This window comes from Typopeltis vanoorti, chromosome 7, assembly GCF_054136105.1.
Source record: "Typopeltis vanoorti isolate ZY-2024b chromosome 7, IOZ_Tvanoo_1.0, whole genome shotgun sequence".
Lineage (NCBI taxonomy): Eukaryota > Metazoa > Arthropoda > Arachnida > Uropygi > Thelyphonidae > Typopeltis > Typopeltis vanoorti.
Genome location: NC_143555.1, coordinates 17,842,669 through 17,856,911, shown reverse-complemented (window position 1 = coordinate 17,856,911; position 14,243 = coordinate 17,842,669). Strand labels below are relative to the sequence as shown.

The window sequence follows — 14,243 nt, the reverse complement described above, 5'->3', positions numbered from 1 at the left end:
TAAGGGTCAAAGCTGTATAACTGAGAGGAGACCTCCACATAGCCTTTAAAGGAATGCGGAGAACCGACCAGGGCTTCTGACCTAATGTCCAACCCTCACCTTCTCGTGGTGCACCCTGTTGGGTATCTACTTGGATATTGAACGAACGAGGATGGGCTGGCAATTTGGGATTTAGCCGACCAAATTGTATTCTTATTGGTTAAACCAAAATAAAAAATGAAGGTACAACATGACAAAATTTCATGCCGGCTGGGGCGTCGCCCGGTTAAACAAGGCCCCCGTTGTTTTCGCCAGGGAACCAGGGCGAACAGCGAAAAGTCAGCTACTGGAACAAATCTGAAAACAAACCCCAACTCAACATCACCAGAGTTAAAGATCGGTACTATCAACGTAAGAAGCCTGAATGGCAAAGAAATGGAGCTAGTTGAGGAATTAGATAAGTACCAGATCGACATAATAGGGGTGAAAGAAACAAAAAAGACCAAAACTGGTGAGATCTTTCTGAGCAATAAATACAAAATGTTATATTCAGGCAATGACAATCAAGGAAAAGAAGGAGTAGCCATAGTATTCAACACAAAATACGAGGCTAATCTTCTTGAATGGCAGTCAGTCTCAAGTAGAGTAATGTGGGCAAATATGAGAATGGGGAACTGGACAATGAGACTTATTTGTGGTTATGGTCCCACAGAAGGTTCTACTAAGGTAGAAGTGGAGGAATTTTTTGAAGCTTTAGAAAAAGCAACTGACACAATGAAAAAGGAAAAGTTGTTCCTTGTTGGGGATCTAAATAGTAGAGTAGGAAATGATTGTGAGACATACAAAAATATTTTGGGAAAATTTGGAGAAAAGAGCAAAGCTAATAATAATGGCAAATATTTGTTGGATTTCTGCTCAGGACATGGACTGGTTATTACTATCACCATGTTCCAACATAAAAATGTGCACAAATTCACATGGAGAGAAGAGGCTAGGAATAAGAAAAGTCTCATTGACTATGTTATTGTTGATAGTGATGTTTTCTCCCTGGTGCAGGACACCAGAGTGTACAGAGGATTTGAAATTGGAAGTGATCACTATTTAGTCTTGAGCAGGATAAAATTGAATTTCTTATTGAAAAGAATAACATGTAAGAAAGTTTTAAAGCGAATAAAAGTTGAGCAGCTCTCAGATGTGAACTGTAGACTAAAATACAGAAATATTATTGAAAAGAAAATGAAAGAGTTTGAGAACAGGAATCAAACCTTGGAGATTCAGTGGCAAACTCTGAAGGAAACATTGATTGATTCTGCCAGAGAGGCATGTGGTGAGGTTGTGTGCAAGGATAAAAAAATCAGAACTCCCTGGTGGACACAGGAAGTTAAAGAGGCAGTGAAGGAAAAGAAGAAAGCATATCAAAAGTTCCTGGCAAATAAGCCAGCTTTTACTCTTACAGAATACAGAGACAAATGTAAGAAAGCTAAACAGTGTGCAAAACTAGCTAAACAAAAGTCATGGGAGGACTTTGGCAAGAATATAGAAAATAAATATCAAGAAGGTGGCGAAATATTCTGGAGGTTGTTGAATAAGCTTAGGAATGGAGGAAAGAGTGCTGTAAAAGGAATTAGAGATGATAAAGGTGAAATGAAAACAGGAGAAAAAGATATCCTTGAAGTATGGAGTAATTACTTTGAAAAACTGCTAAATGAAACAAGCAGTGATGACAGCACAGTGACAAAAAACACTGACCAGGCATGCAGTCAGGAATACATATCCATACCTGAAGTAGAAAAAGCCATCAAAGGCTTGAAATGTGGAAAGGCAGCAGGAGTAGATGATATTCGACCAGAAATGCTGAAGTATGGTGGTATAAGAGTCTTACAGTGGCTGCACTGCATAGTTCAGAAAGCCTGGACAGATGGACGAATTCCCGATGATTGGAGTAGAGCTCTCATAGTACCCATATATAAAAAGGGAAATAAAACTGAATGTGAGAATTACAGAGGTATTTCCCTACTGAGTGTTCCTGGCAAGATCTATGCAAGTATACTTGAGAAACGGTTGAGAAGAATTCTGGAAGAAAAGCTTGGTGAAGAACAAGCTGGATTCAGGCCAAATAGAGGCTGTCAGGATCAGATCTTCACTTTATGACAAATAGTCGAGAAAGCATGGGAATATAACAAAGATCTGTATTTAAGTTTTGTTGATTTGGAAAAGGCATATGACAAGGTGCCAAGAGAGAAGCTATTCAATACGCTGCAGTTATATGGTGTCAATGGGGCATTATATCAAGCAATACTTAGTCGTTATTTGAGTTGTGAGTCAGCAGTTAGAATTGAAGGAAGTACAGGAAGATGGTTTAATGTTAAATCTGGTGTGAGACAAGGATGTACATTATCCCCTCTGTTATTCATTATCTATATGGATCACATTATGAAGGAATGTGGTATTAAACCTGATATCAAAATTGGAGATGTTAATGTCAGCTCTTTGCTTTATGCGGATGATGTTATACTTCTAAATAAATCCGCTACAAGTCTGCAAGATTCTCTGACTAAATTGAATAGCTGTTGTAATAGATATGGTATGAAGGTCAGCAATAAAAAGATAAAGACAATGAAAATAGGCAGAATCATTGAAAATGTCAACTGTGTTGTGAATGGAGAACCTGTGGAACAAGTAAAATATTTCAGCTACTTAGGCACAATTTTTACTGAAGATGGTAAACTAAATATTGAAATAGACAACAGAATCAGCAAAGCTGGTATCGTGGGAAGTCAATTGAATAAATTCATATGGAATAAGAAAGAAATTAGTCGGAACACTAAATTAGCTGTATACAAGACTGTGTTCAAACCAATTTTAACTTATGGATCTGAGAGCTGGGTCAGAAGTAAAACACTTGACCAAAGACTAGAGACCGCAGATATGAGAGTCCTGAGAAAGATTAGAGGCGTGAACAGATGGCATCAATGGCAATATCATATTAAAAATGAGGATATTAGGAAAGAACTTGACATTGTCAGCATCCAGGAATGCGTTAGCAGAGCTAATCTCAGATGGTATGGTCACTTAAATAGAATGGGAGAGGAAAGATTAGCAAAACAAGTGTTCTCTGCCAGGTTGGCAGGAAAACGACCCAGAGGAAGACCAAGATATAGGTGGATTGATACAGTACAAAGTGCCTTAGACGATAGAAATATAAGATCTGATAATGTTGGAGTCTTGACAAGTAACAGACTGATTTGGAGGAAAATTGTAGATAGGAAGTTAGTAATGATGTAATTTTTTCATGTAGTACTGTCATATCCTGTACACCTCTTGAGGGTACATGGCAGGAATTTGATGATGATGATGATGATGATGTCATTACTTTCTGATTGATCAACATTATCATCTATAATAAGATTTTTAAATCTGTTGAGATAATGTTGAGTTTGTGTACATTCTCCTGGCATTAACAGCTGATTTTGGCAGTTTATTTGAATCTTACTGGATACCATACAATGGTCACTTCCAATGTTGAAGGTATTTATAACAGAGCAGTCTTCTTGAAAGATGTTTTTCTTACTGCTGAGGATAAAGTCAATTTCATTAGTTTTGCCATTTGGACTTTTCCATGTTCACTTCCTATGCGTTTTTTCTTGAAAAAAGAATTCATGATGTACAGGTTTTCTTTTTTCTGCAAATTCTATTAACCTTGTTACTCTATCATCTCTCATGCCATATCCAAAATTTCCCACTGAACTTTCATCTGATTGTTGTATACCAATTCTCCTTCATCCAGCAGTGGATTGACAATGGCTGATAATGATGATGACACACACACACACACACACATATGTGTGTGTGTGTGTATATATATATATAGCCTATAAGTAAGCTGTAACCCTTAGTTAGAAAGAAAGATATACAGAACACAGTTTGATGCTACACATTACACTACCTCATCAAAAATATCAAGATACCTCCTCATCCCAACTCTTAGAGTAAGCTCTAATATGGAGTTAGTCCACACTTGCTGCTATACCAACTTTCAATCTTCTGGGAAGGCTTTCCACTAGATTTTGGTATGATGGTGAGTGATTGCCTTCCAGAAGAGCATCGTGAGGTTGGTCAATTCAGCCTGGCTTGCAATTGGTATTCCAATTCATCTCACAGGTATTTGGTTGAAATCAAGGCTCTGTGCAGACCAGACAAGTTCTTCAATACCCATCTCATCACAATATTCCTGCACAGAGATTGCTTTGTGGACAGCGAGCATTGTTGCATCGCTACAGAAAAGGGCCTTCACCTGAACTTCAGCCATAAAGCTGGAAGCACAGAGCACAGAATTGTCTAGATCATCATCAGAGATCAGAGCAACAAGATTCCCAATCACTGGAAGTAGGGTGACCAGCCCAAATCATGAAAAACAGCCCCAGATCATGATTCTTCGCCCACCAAACTTCTTTGCTAGCACGACACATTCAAGTAGGCAGTGTTCTCCTGGCATCTGCCAAATACAGACTTGCCCATTGCCTTTCTGAATGTTGTGCCAGCTGAGAAGTTTGGTGGAGGAAGCATCATGATATGTATATGCATGTATATGATATGCCATGTATATCCTGGTATTGTTTGAAGGCATGTCGTCCCAAAGCTATTGATGATATTAACTGCTCATTAAGTAGTGATCTTCTATGTCTGGGAACCATATGTAAATATGGCTAAACTGGTGGTTTTGTATAAATGATCTCTTTGTTACAGATCTCCCCACACCCATAACAGCTTTCCTATATATGCACTGCTTCTACATTATGTCTGTCTGTCTTTTTTTTTTTTTTTTTTTTTCTATACATGAGTACTTTAGTGGGTGCAGTTCAGCAGTGCTTTGTTAAACTGGCTACCATGGTTTCCCCACTTTCCTCTAAATATGTAAGAACTTGAGCAGCTGCTCATCAACACTCACAGAATTCAACTTCAAACTTATAATTACCAACTTGTCATTCTCTTTTTTCATTCCTTCTACCTCTTGCTGGAACAGCCTTTCTTATACCATTTTCCCCAATACTACACTCTCCAAATTTTCCTTTTTTTTTCTTCCTAAATCAAATTGTTCTCACATAGCATTACTGTATTATAGATTTTGTGATTTCTCCTGTGTGGAATTTGTTATAAAAATATTGTAGAAATTATGATATGTTACATAACAGATGCTTCTATTCCTTCCATTCTGTTTTTTTGTTTATTTGCTAAAACAGAAAGTAAACAATTTTTATTCAGAAAACATATTTATTCTCCACCATATTATTCCTTTTAAATAATATCATTGCTACATAATTATTGTACAAGCTTCTAGCAATCTTTCCAAAGGTATAGAGAGGAATCAATGGAGAAAGTAGAGTTTAGGTAATTAACAACTAATGTAAGTTATCAGATGAATTTTGTTATCTAGTTGCTAGAAACATATCATATTTGCTCTCTAAAGCTGTGGAACCAGATTACGTAAGGATTCACATAAAAAACTTATAATAAAAATTTTAGGCAGTATTTACCTTTTCACACATGTGCACATTAAATAATACTTACCTCCATAGTCGCTATATCAATTAAAGAATATGCTTTCACCATACGATGCTGCACCTTCACAGCAACTATTCGACCATCACATAATGTTGCCTTGTGTACCTGGGCTAAAGAAGCAGCACCAATTGGAACTGGATCAAAAAACTTAAACATTTCTGCCATCTATAAGAGGGGAAAAAATTTACTCTATAAGAAAAAAAAAGATAAGCAAAAATACAGAACTTCTACAAGTTCTGTATTTAAAATCTGTAATATGTCTACACTTTAGACATTTTCTTATCCAAAAATTTTAAAATCACCCGTGCTCTGACTCATTCTATTACTGGACTGTTTAACATACACTTAAGCATGTCTGCCAGACTAAACACCTTGTTTTCACAACAACAAAAATGTTCATAGTCAGTTTCTTTGTTAGAGCCTTTTCCAAAAATATAAACATTTTCTTCTTCTTTTCCATAGGATCCTTTCTTATCACCCTTATGTAGTATACAATATTATTCCTCACTGAAGTATAAGTATTTCTTACCTCTTGCAGTTCAGTTTGATGCACAATTTACTAATTTCTTAGGAAGGAAGGAATCTTCCTCGAACATTCCTTTAGAACAGAGATCTTCAACCTTTCAGACAGTGTGGGCCACATTAAAAATTTCACTAAAGCCCAAGGGCCACTAAGCTATACTGCGGTATTTAGAATTGTAAGATGCTTTCCAGATTCACAAGGAATGCTGTGCATTTGATACTTTATATAAAATCCTATAAAAATAAACAAACTCAGCTTTAAGAGCATAGGTAGGAGTCGGGTTCATGATAAGTAAATATAATCAATACTCGAAAAAAGATAATTTAATGAAGAAAATATTCATTTTTTACAATGTCAATGGGCAACTTGGCAATGTTTTTCCTTGACCAGCTTCGATGTTGGCATTAATGTTGGAAGTCGCTATGCGCAGAGTATTCTCGAGATGTTGGTCCGTAATCTGAGTTCTTGTCTTGGACTTCACATGCTTCATTCTGGAGAAGAACTGCTCAAATAAGTAAGTACTTCCTAACAAAGCACACATCTTCAAAGCATGCTGGCGAAGATTAGGGAATGCGTCCTCAGAAATGTAGTCTTTGTAAAATGTAAGCAAGGGCACATTGAATAATTTTTCTCTCAAAGAAGAGTTGTTTTGGAATTCAAGCAGCTCCATTTGTACTGAGCCTGGCATTTCAGCAGTATTGACACTGAATGGCATTGAAATTAAATCTAAAGAAGACTGTTGGTTACGAAAATCACTAAATCTCTCTTCAAACTCACTTCACAACATGGCTAATTCTGTAGCGTATTCATCAAGAGACGAACAGTTGGACTCAGCGAGAAGTTGAAAATGAGTTAAGTCTTTTTTTGCGAGTTGTGCCTCCAAAAATTTGGGCTTGGCAATAAAAGCCTTCGATGTGATCAAACAGAGTATGCACCAGTTGATCTTTGGATTGTAGCCACGTATTTAGATCGTTCATATGCAACGAGATATCGATCACAAAGGCAGAGTCTGTCATCCACTTCAGATTGTTAAATTCCACAATCAGATTCCCCTTAGTTTGCATTGAACTGCTGTATTTTGCTCCTTAAATCAAAGACTCTTTTAAGAACCTTCTCTCTGCTCAACCAACGCACATCACTATAATAAACCATATCGCCGTGATTCGCTTCACACTCTTCGATCAAAAACTCTTGGAATTGATGATGATTCAATCCTCTTGCCCTAATAATGTTGCCGACAGCCACAATAACTTTCATGACATTCTCAATTCCAATAGTTTTCGGGCACAAATTCTCCTGGTGGATTAAACAGTGGTAATGGACGAAATCTTTTCCTTCTAGTTCCAGCTCTTTCCATAGCAGCGCAATAAAGCCTTCGTTCTTTCCCACCATAGCAGGGGCACCATCAGTTACCACACCCTTGAGGTTGGTTAAGCTGAGATCAAAATGCTAGAGCATTTTCTTGGTGGCTTTAAGAATATCAGCGCCTTTTGTCGTTCCCTTCACAGGTACGAGTGCTAGCAGTCCTTCTGTCACATTGAATTGTTGATCAATGCCATGGACTTTGTCCATTGATAGCCATGTTACAAAGACAGCTGGTAGATATCTTTGTCTACCAGCCGGTAGACAAAGATATCTACCAGCTGAAAGGCTGTATCCTTCACATCTGTGCTCTCATCTAAAGCAAGTGAATATGACATAAATTCAGACAACCATTTTTCCAAAGTTCCTTCAATGTCATTGGCAAGTTCTTTGACACGTCGTGCTACAGTTACCCCAGACAAACTCGGGTTTTTTAAACAATTCCTTATTATTTGGGCACAGAATATGCCCAGCAGTGATGAGACACTCTTTGACAAACTCATCGTCCAAGAAGGCTTTTGATTTTTTAGCAATTTTTTCAGCTATTACATAACTTACTTTGACGCATGCTTCGCTGTCTTTCCTCTGCTTTTTAAACGTACCCTGCTGGCATTTTAACTCAATTTGGAGATGGTTCACTTTGTCCACATGAAGCTGCCCTTGAAGGTGATCGAAATTGGATGTATGCTTTGTATTTTTTTTGATACTGACACTGACTCACGACAAATTAAGCACACTGGCCTACAAGTACAAATTGGTCCACTTTTCATTAAAAACCCGACAAGAATCACTTGATTTATGCTTTTTACTCATAGATGCCATAGAAATGGAAGAAAATGATCCAAAATGGCCATGTAACGGTTATTATCTACTGAATGTCTCACACTAATGAAAAGGTCTGGCAATATAAAACCATAATAGGCTATGGCTGACACGATGAACCTGTGTGTGCTTAATATCACGCTGTTCACAACAGACTATGGATGAGATCCTCTTGTATTTATATGAAAATAATGAAGTATCGAGAACCTTCAAGATGTATCTGGAAGGCACTAGATAGCACACTCGAATGAACTACTGCTTCAGCCATCTACCTGCGATGTTAGTACTAGTACTTAAGAGTACTGCTTGGCGCTGGTAGATGGCTGAAGAAGCATGTCTATTTAATATTTATTTTTATAGGATTTTATGTAAGGTATCAAATGCAGTGTTCCTTGTGAATTTGTAAAGTATCTTACAAATCTAAATACCACAGTATAGCTTATTGGCCCATGGGCTTCATTGAAATTATTTTTTATTTAATCGCGTTTTAATGTTAAGTAGTTATTTTTTAAAAATGGCCGGCAGGACACGGCAAAGAACTCCGTGGGCCACCTGTGGCCCGCAGGCCATGCATTGAAGACCCATGCTTTACAACATCGACTACAATATCTTTTTTTTTATTTACTAATTATTACTTGTTGACAGTCTCAACTCCTCCAGTTTACAGACTCACAGTTTTACTATTCCTTTTTGGTATCTACTATTAATATTCTTCTGACTGTCACATAAAACTAAATAAACTTCATAAGAACAAAATTCTTCCGGTCCGTGTTCTTAAACTTTCATTAGCCCCCCCCCCTTGTTTTTCTCGTTACTTCGATACCGAAAGTTCTCTCTGTCAGCTGTCAATCACGCATCAATTTCTAGGTGAGCATGCACACTCCATGAAAGTGGCAAGCAAGAAGTTAGATATAATGGCTGACTCGTTGTCCCTGTTAGTGTAATGAGAATGTCTTTATAAAACACAACACTTAATAATTTTAAATTACAATAAAATTTCTGAAAGTAGCACAACTATCCAAATCCAGTAAGTACATAAATTTTTTAAATGCTTTACATTTCATTTTGACAAAATAACATCAATAACGAGCACATCGCAAGTGCCAACAATACGTGTTATGAAACCAAAACTAATAATGTACTGACATAAACAATTTATAAAAATATTCATAATGTTAAATTATGACTATTTCTTACAAACTCAACTCACTCATTCATTTCGCATGGTGATTCAACGGCCACAAGTCCCTTTTACGGGGGAGGTACGGCACCACCTCAATCCCCCCCCCTTATTTTTATCCGGGCTTGGGACCAGCATAGCTGACAATTCAGACCTATGGCTGGAAGGATTGTCTTAAGTATTCCTGACTGTATCCGTCTTCTGTGTTCATGTGGCTGGTTTGCCTACTTGCAGAATGAAAATCCCCAGATAAACTGGGGGAAGGGAAACCCTGCTGTCCACACCCAAGACTGGCTAACTTAGCTATGGCTGAGGAAGATCCTTAAGCTTCTCACGTCATCGACTGGAATCGAACTTAGGACACACCTTCCCCAGGCATATGGTTAAGAAGCGCATAGCCACTAGGCTAATCGCAAGGACACAAACTGAACTAAGCGCAATTGATCAACATCTTGATACTACCTACTTCAATCTCTTCAAAATCTTCTGTCTGATATCTTTTCCTAATTTCATAATTTATTCCGCTTTCAGAAATATAGTATAAATGTCTCCTAAAACATAGACTACTTCAAATCAAATTTCTTTTTAGCATGCATTAAGATTAGAAAGCTTTATTTCAGCAAGAATTATCTGCTATTGGCAATATTATCAGCTGTACATACTGTTTCCATCAATCTAACTTTTCAAATCCTTGATTTCTAAAAGACACCTTGATAACATTGAACTTTCTTCTGTATGAGAGGTCTGCTAATAGGTGGTTTGTGTGAAAATGCTCCTTCTTGCAGTGTTAAGTCCTCTCCATTTTTTTCCTTCTAGAAGCTGAAACAAGGCAACTGATAAAAAATAATTTTGTGCCTGAATGTACTCCATAAACAACAGTTGTTCTGAATGACAGCCTACAGAAGTATAATTTTGCTAGCCTCTAACTGATCTAAAAACTGTATTTTATCAAACATCTCTTTTCTTTTTTTCATTTTAAAGCACTTAATACTTACCTTGCTAGACAGTTAAAAATTGCCAAAAGGGACACAAAAATCAAAATGCAAATTAAAGTTAACACCATAAATTATTAATCTAAACTATACATTATTATTATTATTATGATGTGACACCTCCAGGGAGTCCAAAGACTCATTGAGGGAGGACATCTACTCTACAACTCTCTCTCTACCAATCACAATCCACCAACTACAACGAATTGCAACTACACCAATGCCATCTACCGCCACATACAATCACAAACATCAATGCCCATGGCAAGATTCGAACCTGCAGCCTTTTGGCTGGAGAGTGGATACCCTAACCACTTGGCCAACCAGGCCAGCAAAAAAAATCCATATAACAATCCCTCTCCTCATGAAGGAGAATCACACTGAGAGTTTTCCAATCGAAGAGTGCCCTATCCCATCATTCTTCGATTGAGCTACAGAAACTTAAATGAAGAATAAACAGGTTTTATATGAGAAACAAAATAGTGGCTGTATTCTTATGTGACACACAATTTCATTCTGAACTAATGGGTATTTAAAGTTAGTTGCTGGTTAGAACTAATGCCAAATGTTAATGGAATGAAAACAGCACAATAAATGAATTAAACACTGGTTTAAGGCCCCAATATTTCATCTTAGCCATAGAGATATCTTTAGGAGTACATAAACTGTAACAAACACACAATCAATACAAACTAAAGAAAAACTTAGCAGACTAAAGTCTAGATTTGTAGCTAGGAAGGATGCCCTATATGGATGTCAACAGTAACTTGGGATGTCTAAGAATTACTGATCTGATTTTGGGAAGTCTGGGGGAAACACCTAGTTTTTAGAAGTTTAACACATCCACATTGATTTAAATTAGGATGGTTTTTAAGAGCAGCTGGGAAAAAAAAAAAAAAAAAAAAAACATAATGCAGCAAAAACAGAATGCCTATGAGAAAATGACAGGTGCGTGCGTGTGTGTGAGAGAGAGAGAGAGAGAGAGATCACTTATTTAAGCCAAATGTGAGAGCAATACTCTAAAGTCTTTTTAATTTGGGATTAAAAAGAATACCAAGTTTTTTGGAGATGAGGAAGCTATGCAATGTTTATATAGTAAGCCCACAGATACAAGACCCTTCGACACTTCTGCACATGTCAAAAGAAGGAGAATCCATTTAAGAAATCCTGCTATTGGGGTAATCAATCCATATTGTGGAATGAGTGTTTATTATTATGTCAGAAAATTAACTTCTCTTTTATGATCATTGTACAATAGTTTTTAAACTGGTAACTATTTTGCTTGTATAACAGTTGGAAAATTTTATGTATAAAGCACGTGATTTCACGTGTTGGTGACCAATTCGTACATCGCCTTATTTCTTTCTCCCCTTCAACACGAACTGACTCTTCTTGGCAGTCTGCCAACGACAACTCTCAATTCTGTGGTCGGACTATACCAGGTTAAATTGGATATGAAAGTCATTTTGAGAAGGAGAAACTGATCTTTAATAGAAATCTGAACATTACAAAAGTAAGGGGAATGAAGTAGGATTTTTCTTCCTGGAAATAAAATAAGCCTATGTTTTGATAGCACTGAAATTCACTGTTATCTTCACCCTACTTGAGAATGGAGAGATCAGTGTTTATGAGATTGGTTATAAAAGATCTTGAAGCTTTGTATCTAAATGATTAATGCTTCATTTAATCATTTAGATACAATATTAGATACACTTTAAGAAACCCCCCTTTCATTTAAGAAAAGGAGTTTCTTAAATGAAAAAGAGGAATATAAAGTGAAGTCATCAGCAAAACTATGAATAAGATTTGAAGTTAAAGAAATCACTGATGTAGGAAGAACAGCATGGGATAGGGCATAGACCTTAGGATACTCCAGCATTGATAAAGATATCTGAAGCCATCCTACATGCAAAGATTGACCAGAGAAGAACCTGGTAATCCAATCACAAAGGAAGGAAGACTATATGATGCTTGTCTGACTCAATGTCAGATACAATCAAATGACTTTGAAACATCAAGAGTGACTTCATTAGTTTCTTCAAATATTTCAATGGCCTGTATGCAGAGTTAGGTAAGGCGAGCAGAGATCTATTGTACAATGAAAATGGCAAAATCTATATTAGTGATAACTAATTAACTGATAGGTCTGGTAGATATGACTGTCTGTAGTCATGTTTACAGATGTATTTTTTATGTCCTATGATGGCTGATGTTCTGGTTTTCTCACAGCAGACCAACTTGCAGAACAACAGACTAACTTGCATTGCATTATACACACCAGGAACAGAGAATGGAAGGATATGGTTCTGGGAGGGGGGGTGGGCAGATAAGAAATGACAGCTTAAAGTGAGTAGAAAGATGTGTGCTAGCAATTCATTCTGAGTTTTTTTATCATGGTTTAATTCATAACACAAGACAGTAAGAACAAAATAAATAATATATTTATTTAGTTGCTGAAAATTCACTGGTTTCTACCCAGTATCATCAGAGCACAAACAGCAAAAATTAGTTAATAATAGAAACACTTTAAAATTTAACAGACACAAAGAACCAAAGTCCTAACTGGATTCCTGTTGTTGAATACAACAGGTATTGATAAGTATTAATCTGATCTTAAAATGACTGTTTTCCCCGATTTTTGCTAAAATTGATACAGCCATACTTGTTGAGATTTTGTTACTCCAATAAAGTCTCTCTAACTTGTAATAACTTCTGTGTAGAGCACTACTGTTTTCTTCCATCTAATCAACATCTTCCCCAGAGAACACTGAATAGATATCTAAGGCAATGGTCTGCTAGTCCAAATTTGCCATAATGATGGTGCTGAATGTATTTCTCAATGTTCTCTGGGGAAAATGTCAACAGATCTTCCTGTTTGTCCAAAGTAAGCCGGGTCACATGTATAGGGCACTTCATACTGCTGGATGTGATGAAGGAGAGAGTTTTTCCTCTTTTTGATGTTCCCTGAATGTGTGGAACAATATCAGTTTTGTTATAGTCTTGTGTATTGGGGAGGGTTGAGGGGGGGGGGGGGTAATAGTTTCTCAATTTTTTTTGGGATGATTATCCTATCCCATTAATGTGACATCTCCTATCTAGGATGTTGATGTGACTAATGGTTAACTACGGACATAATGAGATGTAGTGAGGATCTTATCTTGTCCACATATTGTCATAAGTATTCATGGCTATAAATCTGTGTGTGTGTGTGTGTGTGTGTGTGTTCATGGGGCGGTTTGCCTGTTCTGAGGGATGAAAAAATCCAAGTTTCCAGGTGAAAAAATGCTCTACTTTCGTGTGAGACTGGCTAACTTGCTTTAATTGAAAGAGACCAGATAAAGGCTCACATCATGGACAGGAATTGAACCCAGAGTCTTTCCAACCAAAGGGTTTAGTCTATATACTAACTGAGCTGCAGAGGCTCTTTTTGGGGATTATAGCCACTGACTAAAAAAGTATGACAAAGATATGTGAGTTCAGTGGTAAGAGCAGTATCCTAAAATAAATAGTTCTGGCACTGTGTGTTAGTGTTTGTAGTATACTGTTGAGTTGGATGATGGTGTGATTAATTGTATATCTTCCAGTATGTGTAGGCTTTTTTTGTAAATAGAAAACAGATAAAGAACCATTTAAAAGGCATGTGACTAGTGCATCTGGGAAAAGTAGACAGTTATTTGTTTCCTTATCATTATGAAGTGGATTTTAGCTATTTATTATTATAATTATTATTATCTGAGACCTCCGGGGAGTCAAGGACTCATCAAGAGAGGCTATAAATCACCCAAACCAGCTGTCATACTTTCCCTTAAATTCATTCATGCCA

At 36.9% G+C, this 14,243-nt stretch overlaps 1 protein-coding gene across 9 annotated transcripts in view; it reads right to left on the bottom strand.

Moving 5' to 3' along the window:
- Adck1 (aarF domain containing kinase 1) overlaps positions 1-14,243 on the bottom strand; it is a 433,204-nt gene that overhangs the window by 242,330 nt on the left and 176,631 nt on the right. For all 9 annotated transcript variants that reach the window (XR_016548573.1, XR_016548574.1, XM_090395708.1 and 6 more), the window contains one exon: positions 5,548-5,706. Coding sequence is in view for 7 of the 9 variants with exons in the window: in XM_090395708.1 (XP_090251834.1) it covers positions 5,548-5,706 (159 nt within the window). In the remaining 2 variants the exon portion in view is untranslated. The remainder of the gene's footprint in view (positions 1-5,547; positions 5,707-14,243) is intronic.